The sequence below is a fragment of the Oncorhynchus gorbuscha genome, linkage group LG18 (assembly GCF_021184085.1).
Source record: "Oncorhynchus gorbuscha isolate QuinsamMale2020 ecotype Even-year linkage group LG18, OgorEven_v1.0, whole genome shotgun sequence".
NCBI lineage: Eukaryota > Metazoa > Chordata > Actinopteri > Salmoniformes > Salmonidae > Oncorhynchus > Oncorhynchus gorbuscha.
In genome coordinates this window covers 12,803,787-12,830,927 of record NC_060190.1, presented here as the reverse complement: position 1 = coordinate 12,830,927, position 27,141 = coordinate 12,803,787, and the positions used below count along the sequence as shown (strand labels likewise).

The window sequence follows — 27,141 nt, the reverse complement described above, 5'->3', positions numbered from 1 at the left end:
TGACATCATGTGGAAGCTGTAGGTATTGCAACCTCGGCCCCATTTAATGTGGTTCACGTTTAACAATGGGTTGAAGTGGCGCATGGATATATTTTCCCATTTTCAGTGATCAGATTTTCCTGCACTTTTCGATGAAACGCACGTTCTGTTATAGTCACAGCCGTGATTTAACCAGTTTTATAAACGTCTGAGTGTTTTCTATCCACACATACTAATCATATGCATATACTATATTCCTGGCATGAGTAGCAGGGCGCTGAAATGTTGCACGATTTCTAACAGAATGTTCGAAAAAGTAGGGGGTAGGAGTAACAGGTTAAGAAATGGCTTTCTTGCCACTCTTCCATAAAGGCCAGAGTTGTGCAATATACGACTGATTGTTGTCCTATGGACAGAGTCTCCCACCTCAGCTGTAGATCTCTGCAGTTCATCCAGAGTGATCATGGGCCTCTTGGCTGCATCTCTGATCAGGCTTCTCCTTGTATAAGCTGAAAGTTTAGAGGGACGGCCAGGTCTTGGATAGATTTACAGTGGTCTGATACTCCTCCCATTTCAATATTATTGCTTGCACAGTGCCCCTTGGGATGTTTAAAGCTTGGGAATTTTTTTTGTATCCAAATCCGGCTTTAAACTTCTTCACAACAGTATCTCGGACCTGCCTGGTGTGTTCCTTGTTCTTCATGATGCTCTCTGCGCTTTTAACGGACCTCTGAGACTATCACAGTGCAGGTGCATTTATACGGAGACTTGATTACACACAGGTGGATTGTATTTATCATCATTAGTCATTTAGGTCAACATTGGATCATTCAGAGATCCTCACTGAACTGGGCTGAATAATTTTGCACGCCCAATTGTTCAGTTTTTGATTTGTTAAAAAAAGTTTGAAATATCCAATAAATGTTGTTCCACTTCATGATTGTGTCCGACTTGTTGATTCTTCACAAAAAATCTTTATGTTTGAAGCATGAAATGTGGCAAAAGGTCGCGAAGTTCAAGGGGGACGAATACTTTCGCAAGGCACTGTGTGTGTGTGTGTGTGTGTGTGTGTGTGTGTGTGTGTGTGTGTGTGTGTGTGTGTGTGTGTGTGTGTGTGTGTGTGTGTGTGTGTGTGTGTGTGTGTGTGTGTGTGTGTGTGTGTGTGTGTGTGTGTATATATATATATATATTTTTTTTTCCATATATTTTTTTAAATCAATAATTATATATTTTTCTCTTCTTTTTTTGGGGGGGGTGTGCGTTAGAATACCATTTTGGTATTTTGTATATAGTTATTTGTTTCAAAATGTATACCTTCACCAATTTGGCCACTTGGGTACATTTGGGCTACTTGTGTAGGACACCTGGGTGACTAAATGTAATGTAGCACACTCATTTTGGAAGTTATCATTCTGAAACTTCATATAACCCTCATATTTTCACTGAAATTGTCTCCATCATCCTATCTGAATGTTTGTTTTATCTTGTTCATTTTAAAGATGATAAAAAAAAATAAAAAAATGTTTTTTCCCCCCATTGTTTTATCTAAACCAGATCTATTGCGTGTTATTCTCCTACATTCAATTGACATTTACACAAACTTCAGAGTGTTTTCCTTTCAAATGGTACCAAGAATATGCATATCCTTGGTTCTGTGCCTGAGCTACAGGCTGTTAGATTTGGGTATGCCTTCAGGCGGAAATTGCACAAAGTAGGGGGGGGGGGGGGTTGCGGGGTTGCAAGAGGTTAAGGAGAAGTTTATCTATATTTCCATGTATAACACATGTATTTTCATCAACATTTATAATGAGTATTTCTGTAAATTGACGTGGCTCTGAAAAATCACTGCATGTTTTGGAACTACTGAACGTAACACGCCAATGTAAAATGAGATGTAAAATGTAAAATTCAGTTGGTTAGGAGCACGTAAAACCTCAGCCATCCTCTCCGGCTCCATTCTACTTACTACAATGACACCACACCTCCAGGCTGTGTAAGGGCTATTTGACCAAGGAGGAGAGTGATGGAGTACTGCATCAGATGACCTGGCCTCCACAATCACCTTACCTCAACCCAATTGAGATGGTTTGGGATGAGTTGGAGCAAAGAGTAAAGGAAAAGCAGCCAACAAGTGCGCAGCATATGTGGAAACTCCTTCAAGACTTGGAAAAGCATTCCAGGGGAAGCTGGTTGAGAGAATGCCAAGAGTGTGCAAAGTTGTCATCAAGGCAAAGGGTGGCTTCTATGAAGAATCTCAAATATATATATTTTTTGATTTGTTTAACACATTTGTGGTTACTACATGATTCCATGTGTTATTTCATAGTTTGTCTTCACTATTATGTCTCACCCACTGGCATACAAAAATACATACATGACAATCATAGAGGCTTAAAAACATGACAAAGTAAGAGTGGTTGTCAGTGTTGCTCTTAGTGGAGTATGGAGGGCAAAAGGAACACTGGGCTGCAAGAATACATCCAGATGAATACCAACACGAGACATAATTTGAGAAATAGATATGGATTTAAATAGTAATTTTAAGTGTCAGACACTAAAGAGATAAACTGATTTCATACTAAATACTTCCAGTTGAGATGCCCCATACCGTTTCATCACTGAGATATGTGGAAACATACAAAAGCCTTAGTGTAATGACAACGCCTGTTTACTGGTGCAAGTTGATTACTATAAGAAGGGCAGAACAGCAGCTTGATGCTCACGCTACAGTGGGAGAGGTTAGGGGATGTGGTGTTTGTGGCTCACACGTTAGTGTTAACGTGTCTGTTGTGAATGCCACACAGTGTGACAGAAACCAAGAGAATGTCTGCGTTGGCGTGAAGTACGTTAATGTTATTCAGAGCGAGTAAACTGAAAGACACTATTTCTTAGAATAGTGACTAAGTGAGCAGCTAACCCAATTTTGCTATCGAGGAGACTAATAGATTGATGTTCTTGTTTGACAGTGAAAGTGAAAGCACCGCCAGCATTCAAAAGTGACCAAAACATCAGCCAGGAAGCATAGGAACTGAGAAGTGGTCTGTGGTCACCACCTGCAGAACCACTCCTGTATTGGGTGTTTTCTTGCTAATTGCCTATAATTTCCACCTGTTGTCTATTCCATTTGCACAACAGCATGTGCAATTTATTGTCAATCAGTGTTGCTTCCTAAGTGGACAGTTTGATTTCACAGAAGTGTGATTGACTTAGTTACATTGTGTTGTTTAAGTGTTCACTTTATTTTTGAGCAGTGTATTTATTGCCCCCGAGGGAAAGCCAGAATGGAATGGGACTTAGTCATACAGTTCCTAGTGTTCCTCCTACCGTGCTTATTGAGGTTGGCCTCCATGTGGGATGAGTTTCCAGACAGGCTGTCCATGGAGTTGGGGTGGGTCCACTGGGACAGACGGGACTGAGGCTGGGGAGGCTCCTTCATGGACAGGCCCCCCACCTCCATGCAGTTTACATTCATGTTTGGATTGAGTCCAGCTAAGAGACAGAAAACATCTAACATTGAATACACAGCTCAACACAAACCAGATAGATAAGACATTGCAGGGACTTCTACTGACGTATTTAAGGCTTACAAGTTATACAAACAGCTTGTTTGTGAGAGATGTAGCGAGAGCGTAGGGGCTGAAGGAGTGCATGTGTGAGTGACAATGTGTGTGTAGGACCTGTGTGCTGGACTCACAGAGGGGGTAGGGGCTGTAGGAGCTGGGAGAAGAATGCGGCTCTTTGGTGTGCAGGTCGGAGAGGCCCGGTGCCTGGGGGTGGCCTGGGAATGAGTCCAGGGCTGATTTGCCTTGGCCGGGGTGCAGGCCTGAGGAGGAGTGAGAGCCGGGGGGCTGCTGCTTCATCAGCAGGGCCTGGTACAGCTGACGCTGGTGCTGTTGGATCTGCTGCTGCATGTTATTGATTGTACGTGCAACCTGGGAGCAAGAGAGCGAGAAAGAAACAGAATGGGAGAAAGAGGGGGACAAAGGAGAGAGAAAGAGAATGGGGGCATAAGGCTACAATGACCGTGGCATGACTCCTACAATCAGCACCTCATCAAAAGTCACTTTATCTGGTGGGAAAAGAGTGCCTTTACTGCAGTGGTTCCCAAACTAGGGAATGTAATTCAACATTATTCAAATCTAAAAGTATAAATTCAACCAGAGAGCGCGTTTAGGTCGTGGGAAAAGGCTGCACTTGAATCATTCTCATGGCCAATGAATAAGAAACCACACTATTGCAGAGACTGATATCACCGACCGCAATCGATATGGTGAAAACAATGTGTGGGGAAGCAGAGGCACAGAAAGATTACATCAATACCTTTGTCAGATAACACTGAATTGATGCTATAGCTTGCAATCAAGAGGAAACCGACAAAGACTCAAACTCCCCACCTTATTCTCTTCCAAACGGACGTTAGCTGCGAGGGCCGAGGTGCATCGACTTTTGTCAGGGGATGCTATTGACCGGGACATATTGTTCTGTCTCGATTGCTCGATCTCCGAGCATGAAACAGCACGAGTGATGAGCAGCGTGGCTATACTGACGAAAAACTCATTCCACTCTTATGAATGAGTCTCCCTCTACAATATGGACTCATTGTATGATACACCGAAAGCAACTGCCGGCAAAAGAGGTGAGTGCTGAACTCTGATATGCAGCAGGTAACTTGGATGGTAAACTACATCGCACACTACTGTTCAAAAAACTGTGTGGAGATATGGGATCAGAGCATGACAATGTTCCATTTCACACCAAGGCTTAGTGGTTATCAAGGGGGAGTGTTGGAAAGTGTTTTTAGAATTCAGAGGAATTGTCATTTGCAATGGATGTAAAAACATGCAGGGTAAATACAACAAAAAACAACAAAATGATACAGATGAGTGACCAAATCAGCGAAATCCGTTTGTGATCCTGGCTCAGTTGATATATCGGTAAGTGAAAAGGAACAGCTGATCGAGCTGTAATGTGACCGTATGTTGCAGACAACGCATTCACGGGTCACTATTGAGGAGTTTTGGTTCCTGATAAAAAGGAATACAGTGCCGTCTCCCTCTGAGCATTAGAACTCAATCAGTGCTCTCGTCTGCATTAAAAACAAATATCAATCCAGGTTGGATGTGACAGGAGAGATGAGGTGCGCACTGTGGACCACTTGACTTTAAGAAGCTCAGACGCGGCATGTTTCAAGTACACCCATATATTAGTGGTGGTGAGATAATTGATCTCATGTCAGACACGTTTGTAATTGACTCATTGCCCCACATTAAAAGTACACGATGGCGAGTTGAGAATAGAAATCAGAAATACTGTTAGAATGTTTTGCAATTGCCTGCCATAGCCCTAATTTAAAAAGTCAACATTGACTGTTAACCACATGGTTGGGGTCATGAGAATTTTCAGATATCAAAATGGGGTCGTGTGCCAAAAGCGTTTGGGAACCCCTGCTTTAGTGTCTTATCACAGATTATTTTAAAGAAGTTCCCAATTTGCAAGAAAAAAGGATCCAACCACACAAACCACCAACTACTTCTCCATACATTCTAGAGAAATAGCACGTTTGAGCAACTGGAGATGCTTTTGACAAACATTTGTCCTGCAACTTTAATTAAGCATATCCGGTCTATTTCAACACTCACACACAATACAATGTATAGCACATATCTACGCTATTATAGATTTTTTAATGGTCATTTTTAACTTTATGTCAATGATCAAAAAATGTGTAAAGTGATTGCAGATGTTGTAGCTTAGACCCGATTTTGATATCTTTGGTGTTTGAGTTGTGCCTGCCATTGGTTGAGACACCATGCTCTTCAACACAGTGGAGACGTTCTAAAATGGGAATACATTTTAAATGTCAACTTTCAAAATGGTAGCACAAACATGGTTGGAGGTCCACATATATCAGAATGTTGACCTGAAAGGCAAATATCAGTTTTACATTATACTGTTAGTCTTCCATAGGAAACCTATTGAAATAAAACAAATAATAGGACATTTAGGTTCACATTCGACGGTGGGTGGACCAGCGGCCATCTTTGTCGTAGTGATTGGAAGTAAACGTTTCAATTCAAATGTCAATGATGTACCAGCTAAATTGCACAGGTTTGAAGGGATATATGTCCATTCTGTTTCTAGGATTGAAATGACACACACCTTGTTTTCAAGAGCATGCCGTCTCTCAATCGATTGCAGGCACAACAAAAACCTCAGATGATGTCAAATAGGGTCAAAGCTTCAACATATTCGGAAATGATATAATTTGTTTGTATTTCTTTTTTGTATACTTAACATTTTCAAGAAATTATAAAATAGTTTGTAAATGATATCAAACTCAACGGTTTATCTTCTCCAGTGACGAAGACATGGATGTAGGTAGGGTGGGGTATGCAAAATGGGTCAACTTTGAACACCTCCATCTTCTCACTTTCTGACCACTTGTACCATGGGCAAATACGCATGGAAAGTTTAGTTCAAAATCAAAAGGAGTGCGGTCAAAAAGTGATTGAAATCAAATGGAAGGAGCCAGAGGGTCACAGTGATGAGAATGTATTGGGGTTGAAACAGGAGCCTCTTACTTGCTGCTCTTGTTGTCTGATGGGACCGGAGACGTTGCGCTGAGCTTGCATCATCTGCTGCTGGATTTGTAAACGCTGGTACGCCTAGAAACACACACACAGAGAGAGAGAGAGAGAGAGAGAGAGCGCAAGAGAAAGAAAAAGAGATGGAAAGAGAGAGAGGCGCAACGTGAGAAAGGGAGACAAAGAGAAATAGAGGAAGGGTCATCACCTTATCCAAAAGACTGTGGGGTACCCCTGAGGGTGTCCACAAAAAAATACAATAAGAATAGCCTAACCTGTCTGATTCTGTTTGTACGGACCCTGTTTCTAATGCAGACCGGCCCATCCTGTCTGGTTCTGTTAGTACGAACCCAGTTTCTAATGCAGACCGGCCCATCCTGTCTGATTCTGTTTGTACGGACCCTGTTTCTAATGCAGACCGGCCCATCCTGTCTGGTTCTGTTAGTACGAACCCAGTTTCTAATGCAGACCGGCCCATCCTGTCTGGTTCTGTTAGTACAAACCCAGTTTCTAATGCAGACTGGACCATCATGTCTGTTTCAGTTAGTACGCACCCTGTTTCTAATGCAGACCAGCCCATCCTGTCTGGTTCTGTTCGTATGAACCCTGTTTCTAATGCAGACCGGCCCATCATGTCTGGTTCAGTTAGTACAAACCCAGTTTCTAATGCAGACCGGCCAATTCTGTCTGGTTCTGTTAGTACAAACCCAGTTTCTAATGCAGACCAGCCCATCATGTCTGGTTCAGTTAGTACACACCCTGTTTCTAATGCAGACCGGCCAATCATGTCTGGTTCAGTTAGTACGCACCCTGTTTCTAATGCAGACCAGCCCATCCTGTCTGGTTCAGTTAGTACGCACCCTGTTTCTAATGCAGACCAGCCCATCCTGTCTGGTTCAGTTAGTACGCACCCTGTTTCTAATGCAGACCAGCCCATCCTGTCTGGTTCTGTTCGTATGAACCCTGTTTCCAATGCAGACCGGCCCATCCTGTCTGGTTCTGTTCGTACGAACCTTGTTTCTAATGCAGTCAGGGGCCTTTGGCTTTCACTCACCATTTGCAGTTGCTGAAGTTGGTACAACAGGGTCATTTGTTGAGGGTTTATTGGTGAGGTTAAAAGTGCAGGGTTCAGACCAATGTTTTTTGCAGCAAACTGCAAGAGCTGTGCTTGAACCTGGAGGGGAGGACAAGGAGACAGATCGAGGAGATGAGTTGGTCAGAACACCTCAAAATATCTTCAAACAGAGTAAAGGAGTCCTGAGGAGAGCCTGGGGCTGGGGGAGAGAAAACGAGGTGGTGTGTGTGTACGGAGAGAAACTTGGCTGAGGTATAGTGTATGTACCTGAGGGGTGAGAAACTGAGGCACTTGAGCGCGTAGACTAGGCTGGGAGGAGCCGAGAGGCGGCACTGGCGGCTGAGGAGGCGGCTGCTGCATGGCCCGGGATAGTGCTGCTCCACTACTGCCCAACATTCCACTCTGCATCTAGACACACACATAAACACGAGAGAGGAAATTACTAAACGTCAATAAGAGTTGACATGGCAATCACTCAATCCACTCATTCCCTACAGACAGCCGGTGAATAGGATGTCCCTCACAATACACAACTCTGGTATTTGCTCACAGTCTCAGAGAAACCACAAATAAAGACACTACTGTAGTGATCAGATTATTTCTCCACCACTTTCCAAATCATCCAGGGTCCATTTGAAAGAAAATAGTTGAAAACCTAAGGTCTACCTTATCGAACCACTTACCAATACTGGAGAAACTGGCACATTTGGAGTGCATTCAGTTGGATTAAATGGTGATCGTGATTAAATGATAGTACTCTTTAAATGCCTCCCGCAATATGCCAATAAAAGGATAAATGGGACACAGGTCAGGTAAAGAGAATTTTGTTCAGTGTCAGGCAAGAAGTTGTTCAATGCAATACTGTTATGACAGAGTTACAGTGCTTTGTTGGGCTTTCAAGGACTCTTATTTTCTATTCAATATCAACGGGCTCTAGGTTACCGACACTTGAGAGAGTGGTGGCAAGCTGAATGGAATTCTCAACTACATCCGAACTCGAGGCCCCTATATTCTCCAGCTCCTGGCAATGGGCTTGTTCGTGTGTGTGTGAGTTGGTGAGTGAGCATAATGTGCATAAGCATAATGTGTATGTGTGGGTGCTACTGTATACTTATCTACAGTAAAAGTGTTTGTGGGTGTACCTAAACTCAGCAAAAAAAATTAACTTCCCCTTTTCAGGACCCTGACTTTCAAAGATAGTTTGTAAAAATCCAAATAACTTCACAGATCTTCATTGTAAAGGGTTTAAACACCGTTTCCATGCTTGTTCAATGAACACTAATTAATGAACATGCACCAAACAGTAAAATGAAAAAAGGTTTGTTGAAAATAAACTCAGTTGACAGTGAGAGGACGTTTCTTTTTTTGCTAAATTTATTTGTGTGTATGTATGCGTCACAGACGGGATCTGAACCAACGTCTTAACAGTAAACCGCAGGAAGGGCTACCTCATTACGAGACTTTGATCCTGACTCCTTGTCCTCTACAGGTGCAGCACATGCCTTTCACCCCCTTTACCTGTCTGTTGTTTAAGTTCTGCATGTTGAGCCCCGGGGAGCCCAGGGTCAGCCCAGGCTGCAGGTTGTTGACCAGGGGGAGCTTCAGGCTGACGGGAGAAGGCAGAAACGGTGAGGGGGGGGCGTCATCTGACAGACCACCGTCCTGGAACCAGGGAAGAGGGGAGACGAGATCAGTCAGTCAGTAAATCATTTCAGTTAATCACTTTTTTGTATGGCACGTTTTACAAAGGATGTAAACTTCTCATAATCCCAACCCCGGTAATAAGAAAAGGTGGGACTGAAAACCTCAAACAAGACCTCTATTTTCACCATTCCATTTTCATTTGCAGGTGTGTGTGTGGTTTAATCCTTCGCCAACAGGACATGTCTTTCACTAGCTGTCTTTCTATCGTATGGACAGAACTTCTGTTGATTCCTGATACAATGCTAGTGGCATTCATATAGTACCTTGTCTAGGAATGGGCTGCGGTCCGAGGAGGGGTCTTTGGAGAGGGCCTGAGGACGGCAACCCAACGGCTTGTTCATCCCGTTGTTGTAATCTGACATGCCCATGCCTCGCTTGTCCAGTTCAGTCTTCTTCTCCAACAAAGCACCTTGGGAGAGAGAAAGATCAGATAAGTATGGAATACGCATACACACACACACACAGACAGACAGAGTCAGAGACACACACCCAGTCAGTCAGCCCAACACAGACAGTCAGACACACACATACATACACACACAGTCAGACAGACACCAGACACAAAGAGTCAGACAGACACACACACACACACACACACACACACACACACACACACACACACACACACACACACACACACACACACACACACACACACACACACACACACACACACACAGAGTCAGTCAGAGACACAGACAGTCACAGAGTCAGAGACACACACACACAGGCAGTCACAGAGTCAGAGACACACACACACAGGCAGTCACAGAGTCAGAGACACACACACACAGGCAGTCACAGAGTCAGAGACACACACACACAGGCAGTCACAGAGTCAGAGACACACACACACAGGCAGTCACAGAGTCAGAGACACACACACACACAGGCAGTCACAGAGTCAGAGACACACACACACACAGGCAGTCACAGAGTCAGAGACACACACACACACACACAGGCAGTCACAGAGTCAGAGACACACACACACACACACAGGCAGTCACAGAGTCAGAGACACACACACGCGGAGTCAGAGACACACACACGCGGAGTCAGAGACACACACACGCGGAGTCAGAGACACACACACGCGGAGTCAGAGACACACACACGCGGAGTCAGAGACACACACGCGCGCAGTCACAGAGTCAGAGACACACGCGCGCGCAGTCACAGAGTCAGAGACACACACACACACGCGCAGTCACAGAGTCAGAGACACACACACACGCGCAGTCACAGAGTCAGAGACACACACACACACGCGCAGTCACAGAGTCAGAGACACACACACACACGCGCGCAGTCACAGAGTCAGAGACACACACACACGCGCGCAGTCACAGAGTCAGAGACACACACACACACGCGCGCAGTCACAGAGTCAGAGACACACACACACACGCGCGCAGTCACAGAGAGACACACACACACGCGCGCAGTCACAGAGAGACACACACACACGCGCGCAGTCACAGAGAGACACACACACACGCGCGCAGTCACAGAGAGACACACACACACAGTCACAGAGAAACACACACACACACGCGCAGTCACAGAGAGACACACACACACACGCGCAGTCACAGAGTCAGAGACACACACACAGGCAGTCACAGAGTCAGAGACACACACACGCGGAGTCAGAGACACACACACGCGCAGTCACAGAGTCAGAGACACACGCGCGCGCAGTAACAGAGTCAGAGACACACGCGCGCGCAGTCACAGAGTCAGAGACACACACACGCGCGCAGTCACAGAGTCAGAGACACACACACACACGCGCAGTCACAGAGTCAGAGACACACACACACGCGCAGTCACAGAGAGACACACACACACGCGCGCAGTCACAGAGAGACACACACACGCGCGCAGTCACAGAGAGACACACACACACGCGCGCAGTCACAGAGAGACACACACACACGCGCGCAGTCACAGAGAGACACACACACACGCGCGCAGTCACAGAGAGACACACACACACGCGCGCAGTCACAGAGAGACACACACACACGCGCGCAGTCACAGAGACACACACACACACACACGCGCGCAGTCACAGAGAGACACACACACACGCGCGCAGTCACAGAGAGACACACACACACGCGCGCAGTCACAGAGAGACACACACACAGTCACAGAGAAACACACACACACAGTCACAGAGAGACACACACACACACGCGCAGTCACAGAGAGACACACACACACGCGCAGTCACAGAGAGACACACACACACACACGCGCAGTCACAGAGAGACACACACACACACACACGCGCAGTCACAGAGAGACACACACACACACACACACACGCAGTCACAGAGAGACACACACACACACACACACGCGCAGTCACAGAGAGACACACACACACGCGCGCAGTCACAGAGAGACACACACACACACACACGCGCAGTCACAGAGAGACACACACACACACGCGCAGTCACAGAGAGACACACACACACACGCGCAGTCACAGAGAGACACACACACACACGCGCAGTCACAGAGAGACACACACACACACGCGCGCAGTCACAGAGTCAGAGACACACACACGCGCGCAGTCACAGAGTCAGAGACACACACACGCGCGCAGTCACAGAGTCAGAGACACACACACGCGCGCAGTCACAGAGTCAGAGACACACACACGCGCGCAGTCACAGAGTCAGAGACACACGCGCGCGCAGTCACAGAGTCAGAGACACACGCGCGCGCAGTCACAGAGTCAGAGACACACACACGCGCGCAGTCACAGAGTCAGAGAAACACACACACGCGCGCGCAGTCACAGAGTCAGAGACACACACACGCGCGCGCAGTCACAGAGTCAGAGACACACACACACGCGCGCGCAGTCACAGAGTCAGAGACACACACACGCGCGCGCAGTCACAGAGTCAGAGAAACACACACACGCGCGCAGTCACAGAGAGAACACACACACGCGCGCGCAGTCACAGAGAGACACACACACACGCGCGAGAGCAGTCACAGAGAAACACACACACACGCGCAGTCACAGAGAGACACACACACACGCGCAGTCACAGAGAGACACACACACACACACACGCGCAGTCACAGAGAGACACACACACACACACACACGCGCAGTCACAGAGACACACACACACACACACACGCGCAGTCACAGAGACACACACACACACACGCGCAGTCACAGAGACACACACACACACACGCGCAGTCACAGAGAAACACACACACGCGCAGTCACAGAGAGGCGCAGTCACAGAGACACACACACACACGCGCAGTCACAGAGAGACACACACACACACGCGCAGTCACAGAGAGACACACACACACACGCGCAGTCACAGAGAGACACACACACACACGCGCAGTCACAGAGAGACACACACACACACACGCGCAGTCACAGAGAGAGACACACGCGCAGTCACAGAGAGAGACACACACGCGCAGTCACAGAGAGACACACACACGCGCAGTCACAGAGAGACACACACACGCGCAGTCACAGAGAGACACACACACGCGCAGTCACAGAGAGAGACACACGCGCAGTCACAGAGAGAGACACACGCGCAGTCACAGAGAGAGACACACGCGCAGTCACAGAGAGAGACACACGCGCAGTCACAGAGAGAGACACACGCGCAGTCACAGAGAGAGACACACGCGCAGTCACAGAGAGAGACACACGCGCAGTCACAGAGAGAGACACACGCGCAGTCACAGAGAGAGTCACACACGCGCAGTCACAGAGAGAGACACACGCGCAGTCACAGAGAGAGACACACGCGCAGTCACAGAGAGAGACACACGCGCAGTCACAGAGAGAGACACACGCGCAGTCACACACGCGCAGTCACAGAGAGAGACACACGCGCAGTCACAGAGAGAGACACACGCGCAGTCAGAGAGAGACACACGCGCAGTCACAGAGAGAGACACACGCGCAGTCACAGAGAGAGACACACGCGCAGTCAGAGAGAGAGACACACGCGCAGTCAGAGAGAGAGACACACGCGCAGTCAGAGAGAGAGACACACGCGCAGTCAGAGAGAGAGACACACGCGCAGTCAGAGAGAGAGACACACGCGCAGTCAGAGAGAGAGACACACGCGCAGTCAGAGAGAGAGACACACACGCAGTCAGAGAGAGAGACACACACACGCAGTCAGAGAGAGAGACACACACACAGTCAGAGAGAGAGACACACACACACAGTCAGAGAGAGAGACACACACACACAGTCAGAGAGAGAGACACACACACACAGTCAGAGAGAGAGAGACACACACACAGTCAGAGAGAGAGACACACACACACAGTCAGAGAGAGAGACACACACACAGTCAGAGAGAGAGACACACACAGTCAGAGAGAGAGACACACACACACAGTCAGAGAGAGAGACACACACACAGTCAGAGAGAGAGACACACACACAGTCAGAGAGAGAGACACACACACAGTCAGAGAGAGACACACACACAGTCAGAGAGAGACACACACACAGTCAGAGAGAGACACACACACAGTCAGAGAGACACACACAGTCAGAGAGAGACACACAGTCAGAGATAGAGGGGAAACCTACTCATGGCCTGGTCCAGGTTCATGTTGTTGCTCTTCAGAGCCTCCTCAGCAGGATCCCTCTAACACAATGACAACATGAGACACCAAATCAGTGACAACCTCAACTATACAACACACTGACTTCATGCTTGATACAGTTGAAGTTGGAAGTTTACATACCAAATACTAATTGAGTGTAGCATTGCCTTTAAATTGTTTAACCTGGGTCAAACGTTTCAGGTAGCCTTCCACAAGCTTCCCACAATAAGTTGGGTGAATTTTGGCCCATTCCTCCTGATAGAGCTGGTCTAACAGTCAGGTTTGTAGGCCTCCTTGCTCGCACACACTTTTTCAGTTCTGCCCTGTGCTTTGTGATGGCCATTCCAATACCATGACTTTGTCCTTAAGCCATTTTGCAACAACTTTGGAAGTATGCTTGGGGTCATTGTCCATTTGGAAGACCCATTTGCGACCACTAACTTCCTGACTGATGTCTTGAGATGTTGTTTCAATATATCCATGTCATTTTCCTTCCTCATGAAGTCATCTATTTTATGAAGTGCACCAGTCCCTCCTGCAGCAAAGCACCCCACAACATGATACTGCCACCCCCGTGCTTCACAGTTGGGATGGTGTCTTTAGCTTGAAAACCTCCCCCTTTTTTCTCCAAACATAACGATGGTCATTATGGCCAAACAGTTCTAGTTTGTTTCATCAGACCAGAGGACATTTCTCCAAAAAGTACAATCTTTGTCCCCATGTGCAGTTGCAAACCGTAGTCTGGCTTTTTTATGGCGGTTTTGGAGCAGTGGTTTCTTCCTTGCTGAGTGGCCTTTCAGGTTATGTTGATATAGGACTCGTTTTACTGTGGATATAGATACTTTTTTACCCGTTTCCTCCAGCAACTTCACAAGGTCCTTTGTTGTTGTTCTGGGATTGATTTTCACTTTTCGTACCAAAGTACATTCATCTCTAGGAGACAGAACGCGTCTCCTTCCTGAGCGGTATGACGGCTGCATACTCTCATGGTGTTTATACTTGCGTACTATTGTTTGTACAGATGAACGTGGTACCTTTAGGCGTTTGGAAATTGCTCCCAAGGATGAACCAGACTTTTTTTCTGAGGTCTTGGCCGATTTCTTTTGATTTTCCCATGATGTCAAGCAAAGAGGCACTGAGTTTGAAGGTAGACCTAAATCCCCAGGTACACCTCCAAATGATGCCAATTAGCATATCAGAAGCTTCTAAAGCCATGACATCATTTTCTGGAATTGTCCAAGCAGTTTAAAGGCACAGTCAACTTAGTGTATGTAAACTTTGACTGACTGGAAAGTGAATTATAAGTGAAATAACCTGTCTGTAAACAATTGTTGGAAAAATGACTTGTGTCATGTACACACTAGATGTCCTAACCGACTTGCCAGAACTCTAGTTTGTTAACAATACAGTTGAAGTGGTTGAAAAACGAGTTTTACTGACTCCAACCTAAGTGTATGTAAACCTCCGACTTCAACTGTACATGCATTTAAATACATGGATTCTGAAACTATTTCAAATCATTTCAAATACTGTGCTTCACTGAACTTGCCTGGCTTAATGGACAAAATAATCACAAAACTGTAACCCCCCTCCAGGAGGCTGGAGAAAAAGTAATTGAAATATATAAAACAGTATGAAATTAGTTCTGATTCTGACATTACAAAATGTATCACATTCATACCGGGAAACCCATGTCAGTGAGCTGCTTGATGAGACGGTTCATGATCCAGGCTTCGTCTGGCTGGTTGCCCATCTTGCCCTTGGGCGGGCCCTTCTTGGGTGGCTGGCCCCACGAGTTACAGGAGGAGTTGTTCTCCTGGGAGGCGGGGCTGTTCCACACGTCTCCGGCATCAGCATCCCATTGGCCAGAAGACATGCCCATCTCCTCCTCCCTCCCGCCTCCCCAACCGTCTTGCATAGATTTGAGGGCTGGAAGAGGAGCAGTGCAGGATAAATGTGAATGTTGTAGAGTTAAATACTAATTCAAAATGATTTAGTAAGTGCCTTCTTGTAATATAGCTAGTTCACTGAAATCTGACACCTGACTGCAGTGCCAAACAATAGTCTCAAACTAACCTCAGTATCTGTGTTTCTGCTGAACTAATATACTGCAGTCTGGAGTAGCACGTTGACAAGCAAGAATTTAACTGTACCATGTGCATGGGACCAATATACTTTGATTTGAGTTTTGACTGCTTGCAAAGATCAAGGGCAACCCCAATTGGCAATGCAACCACTTGGTGCCAGTATTGTCACACAAGTCCCTTCATTTCTTGCTTGCCTTCTTGTTTAACAATTATTAAAAAAGCACAAACAAGAACTGCCAAATTGATCAAAGCATGCAACCAGGGAAACCTCTAGTGACAATGTTATTCAAGACATCTAGAAAAGCAAATCTTTAACCGAAACTTTCAGATGCATACAAACACAATAGGGTATTATTTTTGTTGTTGTTTACTGATAAGATGAGTGTTGACCATGTTCGTACACCAACGGCATGTGGTCCTAACCTGGCTTGCAGGGTGTAGGTCCAGAGGGTCCGTTGTTTCCCCTCCTGTAGGGTCCATTGGGCTCATGCCCCCCATCTCCCCAGCCTCCAGGAACACCAGGGGGTTTGCCCCAGGCAGAGGTGCCATTGTCCACTGCAGGAGAGGGGCCAGCGGGCTCCCCCCACGCCGGCTCTGGCTTGGGCTGCTGGACACTGGGCAGCTCCCCCCAGCCTGGGAGAGGACATATTTATAAAGTATGCTTTAAAGTTGTGTGTGCAACACAATTGCAAGTATATTCACTTACAAGACCAGCAAACAGTAATCTGACATATTGTTAGCAATTGCAGTCTGGCAGTCTAGTTTTACTGCCAACTAACTGGTTCCATTACTGATGAAAATGGAATCATAAAACTACTGAGGAACAGTGTGTGCTAGCTTCCATTCATTCACTTGCTCTACACCCCGTTTTACTCTCAATCCTCGGGCTTTTCCTCATGAAACAGTGAGCCAAGTTGTTACATGTTAATCAGAGGCAGTATTGTTATGTACCAAATGGCACCCTATTCTTTATATAGTGCACTACTTTTGACCAAGGCCCATAGGGCTCTGGCCAAAAGTAGTGCACAATATAGAGAATAGGATGCCATTTTGGACGTAAGCATCGGTTGACACAGTGCCATGATTGCTGCTCTATATAGTCAGAGAGCAGGAGGCAGAGAAGGGGAGGCAGGCAGAGGGGGGGGAGGAGCGAGAGGAAGGCAGAGGGGGGGGAGCAGCGAGAGGAAGGCAGAGGGGGAGGAGCAGCGAGAGGAAGGCAGAGGGGGAGGAGCAGCGAGAGGAAGGCAGAGGGGGGAGGAGCAGCGAGAGGAAGGCAGAGGGGGAGGAGCAGCGAGAGGAAGGCAGGGGGGGGAGCAGCGAGAGGAAGGCAGAGGGGGGGAGCAGCGAGAGGAAGGCAGAGGGGGGAGGAGCAGCGAGAGGAAGGCAGAGGGGGAGGAGCAGCGAGAGGAAGGCAGAGGGGGAGGAGCAGCGAGAGGAAGGCAGAGGGGGGAGGAGCAGCGAGAGGAAGGCAGAGGGGGAGGAGCAGCGAGAGGAAGGCAGAGGGGGAGGAGCAGCGAGAGGAAGGCAGAGGGGGGAGGAGCAGCGAGAGGAAGGCAGAGGGGGAGGAGCAGCGAGAGGAAGGCAGAGGGGGAGGAGCAGCGAGAGGAAGGCAGAGGGGGGAGGAGCAGCGAGAGGAAGGCAGAGGGGGAGGAGCAGCGAGAGGAAGGCAGAGGGGGAGGAGCAGCGAGAGGAAGGCAGAGGGGGGAGGAGCAGCGAGAGGAAGGCAGAGGGGGAGGAGCGAGAGGAAGGCAGGGGGAGGAGCGAGAGGAAGGCAGGGGGAGGAGCGAGAGGAAGGCAGGGGGGGAGCGAGAGGAAGGCAGGGGGAGGAGCGAGAGGAAGGCAGGGGGAGGAGAGAGAGGAAGGCAGAGGGGGGAGGGAGAGAGGAAGGCAGAGAAGGGGAGGGAGAGAGGAAGGCAGAGAAGGGGAGGGAGAGAGGAGGAGGATGGCAGCCATGACTGTTTAATTCCTGGCCCAGTTCCCAGACCCTCTTGTCCGAGCTGGCTGAGTCCACTGAGGAGGACTGTAAGCAGGCAGTCTAGAGCAGTGTTTGCCAAGTCTGGCTGATCAGTCTCTGGTTACAGGGGTTGTACATAGAGTAACAGCAGGGGGCACTGGTCTCACTCATCCATAACCTTTTAGCAAGAACAGTGCCTTCCTGCCACAGTCAGCTTTCACTGAAGCTTTTGTCTTTGCAGTGGGGTGCCTTGAAAAGCCCTGGCATTGTGCATGTTCAATAATGCTGAGCGATTAGTGCTTTTTGAGGTCGTTTCGGTTTCGATTAAACACATTTTCAATTCCAATAATTGTACATTAAATGCACTACGCATTATGTGGATTAAATGCTGTAACACACAATAAAACAATAAATAAAAGTCCCATGATGGTAGTGACTGTCCATTACTGCTTATCACCCATTAACCTTCATTCACATTACTTTACTCAAATCTCACTTGTTGTGCGTTTTATTTGATGACTATTTAATTCCAAGTCATTATCTCATCTCTATAGAGCCGATGCCTGTATTGTCTGACAAAAATCACTATTTTAGTAGTTCTTCAAAGTGAATATGGCACAACTGCTGAATACCAACTATCAATCATTTAGATCATGCATTTTCAGTTAGAGATACGGTGCAACTTTCTCTCTGTCATTCTTGATCACACATTCTTCTGTCTCTTATGTAGCAGGTGTAAAAGAAACAGACCGGACAAGTAGGCACCCAATGGATTATGATCACTGTAGGTAATTACCAAACTCCCTCCCACATCGCACAGCTCGGGCTTCGTCTGTTCCATGTCTAAAGAAACTGCGCTGTGTGCGCATTGAGCTCACAGAAAACCCCCAAACAAAATGGAATTTAAATCATTGAACCATGTCGCTCAAGTAGTTGCTTAAAAACGATTAATAAAACATTTCGGTTAATCGCACTGCACTAATATTCAATGACAAAATATATACTTGAACGTTGGATATATCCTTAGACATACGACATTAGTCTGTCACTTGCAGTCTTTCCAGTATAGGTGAATCACAGGGCTAATGCCACAATACATTACAGCGGTGCAGAATAACCCGTTTAACAGACACTTCAGAAAAGTGAATGGGGTCGGTTTCTTACCTGGGTTGGCCATAGGTGGTCTGCCCTGGGGTCCTCCGCCCTGGTGCGGGGCGGCGGTGTTGGCGGATCCATTGTTGTTGCCGTGGTGCTGGCTGTGTGGCAGGGGCTGTCCGTGGTGCAGGTGGTGGTGGTTCATGTGGTGGTGATTGTTGTTGCTAGGGGGGACGGAGGAGTGGTTGTTGTGGCTGTTGTTGACGGTCAAGCCTCCGCTACTCTTGCTGGTCGGCGGCTGGGTGGGGTTGTTCCCTTGGTTACCGTTACCTCCAGTGGGGTTGTTGCGGTCCCACATATTCACAGTCTTGTTGTAGGCGCTGGGGTCTCCCCAGGTGGACGTGCCGTCATCGATCTCCATCTTGCGGCGGATGGAGGGAGGAGAGGGTTCCTCCCAGCCAGTGGGCTCCATCGCTGGGTCGGGTTTGGCTCCGGAGCTCCCCGGCCCCCAGCCGGGGTTGGAACTCTGCCTTACAGATGCAGGGCCGCCCCAGGACCCCATGCTGCCTCCTCCTGGTCCACCTCCTCCACTATTGCAGTTGGGGCTTTCCTGGGGCTTGGAGCCCCATCCTGGTGCCGGGCCGTTGGGGCTTTCCTGGGGCTTGGAGCCCCATCCTGGTGCAGGGCCGCTGGGGCTTTCCTGGGGCTTGGAGCCCCATCCTGGTGCTGGGCCGCTGGGGCTTTCCTGGGGCTTGGAGCCCCATCCTGGTGCTGGGCCGCTGGGGCTTTCCTGGGGCTTGGAGCCCCATCCTGGTGCCTGACCGCTGGGGCTTTCCTGGGGCTTGGAGCCCCATCCTGGTGCTGGGCCGCTGGGGCATTCCTGGGGCTTGGAGCCCCATCCTGGTGCTGGGCCGTTGGGATGCTGGTTCTGAGTCTCCCCCCAGCCACCAACAGCAGGGGCAGGCTTCGACCCCCAGCCGCCCCCACTTCCTCCACCCCCTCTGGGGCTGTCCTTCCACCCTCCTCCTCGTCCATTTCCTCCTTCTCCTTCCCACATGTGGCTGGAGGACCCATTCTTCTTCACCTCGGCCGGTTCTCTCCACTCTCCGCTGTTGGAGCCGTTGGATCCATTGGATCCACTTCCGTGGCCGGAGCCCCAGCCGTGGGAGGAGGACTTGGGCCCCTCTCCCCAGCTCTGGGGTTGGTTCTGCTGGGTCTTGGCTGGCCCGTCGTCCCAGGTAGGGGAGGACTTCTCCTCAGGGACACCCCAGGATTGACCTCCACTCTTTGGGCCATTGTTTGTGGTATTGGGGCCTTGGGCCATGGGGTCCCCCCAGCCACTGACGGAACCGTTGGGGGCCTTGTTGACAGGCTGCTCCCCCCAGCTTGAGGGTGGAGGGCCTCCCCAGCCTGAAGGGCCCTCACTCTTGCCTCCGGGGCCCCCTGAGCCTGGCCTCTGAGATGGTCCCAGGCTGGGGTTGGCTCCCCCGTTCCGGGGGTCCGGTGGGGATCCAGAAGAGGGGCTGTTGGAGCCCCTCCATGTGTCCCCTCCACCGCCTCCCCTCATCTCGCTGGTCTTCCTATCGTTGGCGGCACGCTGCTCCTCCATCTCCCAGGAGGTGTGCTGGCGGACGGGCGTCTGGCCCCAGCCTGTGTTGCAGAGCACACGGGGGTCCAGGTCCTGCCGAGGCAGGGGAGGGGGACCTCCGTCCTCGCTGCCAGTCTGATCCCTGCGATGGATGCGCCCCTCGCTGCCACCGCTCCCGCTACCCTCACTAGCCGGGGCCGGGGTTGGCTGGCCCCAGGAGCTCACCTGCTGGTCCTGGGCTGGGCCATCTGAGGAATCCCAGCCTCCTTTGACCTCTCCTCCACCACTGGAGTGCTTCCCCCAGTCTCCTCCCCAGCCTCCTTCTCCACTGCCACTTCCGCCTCCTCCGCTGCCAGAGTGGCCCCAGCCGGACATGCCTCCGGAGGGTGCTGAGTCCCAGCCTGAGTTCTTGGAGGAGTTAGCGGGTGTCTTTGTGTCTTCGTTGCCCCAGACAGAGCTCCCTGCATCTCCGTTGAGCTGGGAGGACTCAGTAGGGGACTGGCCTCCCCAGCCGGGCAGCCCGTGGATGGGGCTGAGGGGCTGCTTAGTGTGGTGGCTGTTTTGTCCGTCAGTGTTAAGGTTGGGGTGTTCCATGCTGCTGAAAGACACATTCTTATTGGAGGACGGGGCATCAGGGCTCATCATGCCTCCCCAGGTGCTGCTGCTGTTGTTCTCGTCCCCTCCCAGGCTCCCATTGCCCAGGATACCGTTGGGTGGTAGTGAGGCGGGGTTCTGGCCACCTCCAACCCTCTTGCCCCAGCACGGGCCAGGCCGAGGGGTTGGCGTTGGGGTTCAGGTTCAGGCTAAAGCTGGGCTGGGAATTCCAGCTGGGTGCTCCTCCACTCCGACCCAGGTTGGGCCCAAGGCCGTCGGGTTTGGCTCCCCTCAGTGGGGCCCATGGGGATGGGGCCTGGTCCGGAGCCCCAGCCCCTGCTGCCGATGGCTCCAACTCCCTGGCCACCGCTAGGCTGCATCATGCTTGCTACGTTAGCTACGTTAGCTTTGAGAGAGGATGGGTAGTGGGCCTGCTGGCTAGTAGCCCCCGCGGCCATGCTCATGTAGCTGCTGGTCTCTGGGTTCGTACAGTCAGCGGCTGTGGCACATTCTGGAGGATTCGCTGGTCGGCTGACGCTGCTGCGACTGATGGAGGGCCAGGCCTCGGTGTCGCTCCCGTCGATGATCACTTGATCCCAGCTACTACTGGTGGTGCTGCTGCTGCGGTCAGTGACTGGTGGTAAGGCTCCCCAGTGGGGATTCTCATGCTGGGCACCAAGACCACTCTGGAAGGGCAGGTCTGGAGGAGAAAAAGAGAGAGATTTATTTAACCAGGAGAAAACATTTGAGAGGGAGAGAGAAACAGAGAGAACACCATGTAATAAACTCCCTCAGCTCCTGGAGGAAGTCATTGTACTGTATCTCCTTGGTTGGTTAAATTGTTACCATCCGACTAGGCAGCAGTGAGAGGAGAGCAATTGTCACGCTCTCCTGGTCTGTTCTCCAGTCATATGCCTGCCATAATCAGAATGTACAGCAGACCATGCCCCATATCCTATTAGCTATGGCATATCCATATATTCCTGCTTTGGTGCAGTCAGATGTGGAGTGACTGGGTGAGAGATAGGAGCCCTCCCGCTCCTACTTTCACTCCCACTAGCCCTCCTTCCTTCCTCTATGTGAGTGGGTGAAATGGAACCCTCCCTACTCTCTCCCCCTGAACTGAGAGGCCCATTAGTCTCCCCTAGCTGTGGCCGTGAAGGGAAGCCCAAGTGGAAAGCTGCTCATTTATTGAAATGAAACCAAGATGGTTCCTCATCTATCACTCCCTATGCTCCAGCAGGTCCCCACAAAGCACTACCAGGTCTGGGCTGCTAGACATAGCTACACTCCGGCACTGTGGAGACTGCAGAGTACGCACATTAAAACTCTGCAGTCTTCAATTCTATATTTCTTTCCTTCACACACTGAAAAAACTAAGAAAATAAATCATAAAACAGCATAATAACCAGAACACAAAAAAATGCTCCTATTAATATATGTCCTCACACCAGAAGAGGGAGAAAAACAAGATATACACTCCCGTTCAAAGGTTTGGGTCACTTAGAAATGTTCTTGTTTTTGAAAGAAAAGCAAATGTTTTGTTTCTCGTCAGTCTATTCTTGTTCTGAGAAATGAAGGCTATTCCATGTGAGAAATTGCAGTGTAGAAACGCTGTGTACTACTCCCTTCACAGAACAGCGCAAAATGCCTCTAACAGGAATAGAAAGAGTCGGAGGCCCCGGTGCACAACTGAGTAAGAGGACAAGTACATTGGAGTGACTAGTTTGAGAAACAGATGCCTCACAAGTCCTTAACTGGCAGCTTTATTAAATAGTACCCGCAAAACACCTTTCTCAACGTCAACAGTGAAGAGGCGACTCCGCAATGCTGGCCTTCTAAAGCAGAGCTGCAAAGAAAAAGCTATATCTCAGACTCACCTCTTCACTGTTGACATTGAGACTGGTGAGTGGAATAGCCTTCATTTCTCAGAACAAGAGTAGACTGATGCGTTTCAGAAGAAAATTATTTGTGGCCATTTTGAGCCTGTAATCGAACCCACAAATGCTGATGCACCAGATACTCAACTCATCTAAAGTCCAGTTTTATTGCTTCTTTAAATCAGAACAACAGTTTTCAGGTGTGCAAACATTATTGCAAAAAGGGTTTTCTAATGATCAATTAGCCTTTTGAAATGATAAACTTGGATTCGCTAACACAATATGCCATTGGAACACAGGAGTGATGGTTGTTGATAAACGTAGATATTCCATAAAAATCTTTTTTTTTTTTATCAGATTTTTCCAGCTACAATAGCCGTTTACAACATTAACAACGTCTACAATGTATTTTTGATCAATTTCATGTTATTTTAAATGGACAATTTTTTGTTGCTTTTCTTTCAAAAACAAGGACATTTCTAAGTGAACCCAAACTTTTGAACGGTAGTGTAAGTCGAACCCACACTGTGCAACATAGCCTCAGCCTACAGACACACAATACTCTCACTAATACCGATGAGCGGAACCAGTCCCGGTAACAACTAATAATAGGCTAATTTCGTGCCATGAGGCCGCAATGAATCAATGAGAGGCAGCTAATCAATGGCCTTATTGATGCTGCTGGAGAGAAGGAGGTGGTATTGATCCACCAACCACCATGCAAAGCAAAGCACTAAACTGGTCTTATCTACAGAGAGGACCTAAGAACACTGCTGTTCCCACTCGCCTTCATTACTTGAGAGCAGGGTCGGGGGCCAATTTTCGTTTCAATCGAGTAAATTCAGACTGCCTAGAAATGAGACTGACCTCAATCCTGCTTACGTTATGAAACTGCACATTGTTGAAGGCTGTACTATAATCTACTTGTTTTTGTCATTCACAAATTCAATAAGCTCATCAATTGTCACATCAAAAAGAAAGGTATCCCATTGCTAGCTATATTATCTATGACAAAAAAGCATTCAATATCAAAGTTGTCTTAGACATTTAGAAAACGTATAGCCTCCGGCTTTCCTTTGACGCGTCACAGAATGTTTTATTAATATGCGTGTGTGTGAAACAGTTGGGGAGGCCGTATTTGGTCATCACCTCGTTTCAAATAGAGATTCTTACCTTCTATTAGCTCGCTATTGGAGTCCATTGGATTCTATCAGATCGTTTCGTGATTTGCATAATTGCCTGGAGTTTATCCATCACAGATAAAGCTATGGTCAACACAATCCTGTCAAATAGTGGGGGGACTAGCTTCCGTTTGAGACAACCCGACTGACAGATATGTGGTTAGGCTTAAGATACAGCGCAACACGCCTCTGAGTCCCTCCAAATGCAATTTTCCCCTCAACATACTTATCTACTCTTCTCAGACTGCCTTATCACAAAGAGTCGTCAGTGTGTGTGTGTGTGTGTGTGTGTGTGTGTGTGTGTGTGTGTGTGTGTGTGTGTGTGTGTGTGTGTGTGTGTGTGTGTGTGTGTGTGTGTGTGTGTGTGTGTGTGTGTGTGTGTGTGTGTGTAGAAAGGCAGACACACACTGTAGGCTATATAGCTCTACGCATGCACACACACACAACCTGCAATCAGCTCTACACTTCCTAGAAAGTGTAACCAGAGGTACCACAAAATTCCCATCTCAAATCCTAACTTCCAACAATGCTGCAAAAGATTTCCCATTAAAAGTTTCTCCTACTACATTTTTGGTGAGAGAAAAAAAAACAAGTGAGCAGGCTGTTCGGTTCCACCTCTCCCCCTCTCAAAACTGCACAAATAGAAAACATCTGGGGCATCTAGGGTCAAGCTGAGCTGCCCGTCCAAGACGCATCATCCCACAATGCACAGTGACAGACCAGCGTGCATTAGGCTGAATGATCCTTATGTAAGCACATCATGGATCATTATGCAAGTACCCTATATGCTCTGTTCAAAAGTAGTGCATTATAAAAAGGGAATAGGGTGCCATTTGGGACAACTTTTCTAGCGTTGTTCACTTAGGAACACATATCGCCATACCACATTGATCATAACTCTCCATTGTTACTCACCGGGACTATTTAATACATCTTAAACCCACAACAGAACCACAACCATCATCACTTCCTCATTGCCTTCGAGAAACAAATGCATCAAAGTCAGTACACATAACAGCTAATGTCAGTGGCCAGCACCCACAACAACCAAAGAGGTTTTGCATGATTTGCATATTTTAGGAGTCGTTCCAACAGAGAGCCCTGTGTGGGTGTGGGAGAGAGTCAGTGTCTTCGGCAGGATTTTGCTTTGGTAGGTTTGGCACCGTTTAGCTAACCGCTAACCTAACATAGAAAAGCTCATTGTGGGTGTTGCCGTCAGCAAAACAATGTCAATCCATATACCTGCAAGGCTGCTAGGTTTTTGTTTATATGTGAAAGGAAGGAGAGAGAGCGAGAGGACTACAGCACCAGCGGTTCTGACGCAGACTATCGTCCCCCCCCCCTCTCCGGGTCTCTTCAAGCCCGCCGAGCAGCAAGGAACGCCATTTTATCAGGCAGACCTGAAACTCAGCCAAGAGCTCAGAGGCTGCTGCCTGCAGCAAGAACGTCTCGCTCTGCCCTCTGCTTTCTCCCTTTCATTTAGTCGCTCCCACGCACACATTTTCTCTGAAGGGGCATAAAAATAGGTTGCATGATAAATTCATCATATACTACACAGAAAAGCGTGCAGCTCAGCCCTATTTTTCCCCGTTACGGACAACTCTACGAGCGAAACAAAATAAAAACCCCGGAGTAGAGAGAGAGAGAGAGAGAGAGAGATGAAAGAGCTGACGGCAGCTGTAAAGAAGGGGGTCAGGGGGTAGAGCGGAAAAATACCTGAAGAGAGGTGGTGCTGCTGCAACACCATGCTGTGAGGCGCTACGCAGAGCGGGGAGACGCAGCAGCCATCGCCATCCTCCGCCATTCAATATGTCTGCTACTGCTCGCTGCAAAGCGCCGCAACTGCTTTACTTGACATGATGCCAAGAAATTGAGGCTGGCTGCGTAGTGTGTGCGTGTGAGTCACTGTGTGTTTGTGTGCGTGTGTGTCACGTCTCTTAGGTCTACTCAACCTTGCCCACTCTCTTTTCCTTACAACTCAGTACGACCTTATTTCTGGTAGGCATTCCAATAGATTAGTGAGAAGTCTTCCTGCTTCGGGGGAAAAAGGTGTGTGCGTGTGAGAAACGGGGGACAATAACAAAACAACAAGGGGAAAGAAAGGGGGACAGTTCTATTCAGTCTCTGCTGCTTCCATTCCGGTCCCAATTAGGAGGGCAGTGGGTACGATTGTGTACGCTGAATGAATAGCGGCGTCAGAAACCGAAACAAAGGGGCTTCTATTCTTTGGCTCTGCTGTGGCTCCCTGGCACCAAAGATGCAGTGCGGTGAGAGCACGCACACACTACATCTGCATCAACGAACACACTTCACATACCAGCTCAGCTTCCTATCGTAGAGCACTAGTCTACTACTCGGAATAAGACAAGGCGGCAGTGATGCCAGTAGCCCTGCCGGTGAAACAAGTACCGGGAGATCAGGCTGCTGCTGATAATGAGGATGCTGCTAGCAGGCAGCTCACATGGGGAACACGGGCAGGTAGCCAGGGGTTAGACACCGCCTTTCTCTCCCTATGAAAGCCAGGGTGACAGGGAGAGGGGGAGGGGTTGACAGTGGCAAAGGAAGAGAGAGCGAGAGTGTGTATGAAGAGAAAGACACGGTGCACCAAAAAGGATAAAGTGTCTGTGGCCAACATCATGAGCAATAGCGTAGCCTTGGAGCTAGCTGTGAAATGCAGCAGAGAGCCATACGAATGGGGCCGAACCGGACGCCATTATTCTCCCATTCATTCAACACCGCCAATCCACCACATTATCTCCAGCCAAACCTCACGGTGACG

General features: G+C 48.6%; 1 protein-coding gene across 1 annotated transcript in view; it reads right to left on the bottom strand.

Annotated features, from left to right (window-relative positions):
* Positions 1 to 27,141, bottom strand: part of LOC124003223 (trinucleotide repeat-containing gene 6C protein-like) — a gene marked incomplete at its 5' end in the record, with an annotated part of 51,443 nt that overhangs the window by 11,152 nt on the left and 13,150 nt on the right. Inside the window, 14 exon segments of the mRNA XM_046311313.1 lie at positions 2,588 to 2,597; positions 3,304 to 3,468; positions 3,674 to 3,911; positions 6,561 to 6,644; positions 7,618 to 7,737; positions 7,906 to 8,046; positions 9,157 to 9,300; positions 9,606 to 9,751; positions 13,967 to 14,024; positions 15,665 to 15,912; positions 16,494 to 16,703; positions 19,189 to 21,352; positions 21,354 to 21,520; positions 21,522 to 22,001. Of these exon segments, the coding sequence (XP_046167269.1) occupies positions 2,588 to 2,597; positions 3,304 to 3,468; positions 3,674 to 3,911; positions 6,561 to 6,644; positions 7,618 to 7,737; positions 7,906 to 8,046; positions 9,157 to 9,300; positions 9,606 to 9,751; positions 13,967 to 14,024; positions 15,665 to 15,912; positions 16,494 to 16,703; positions 19,189 to 21,352; positions 21,354 to 21,520; positions 21,522 to 22,001 (4,375 nt within the window).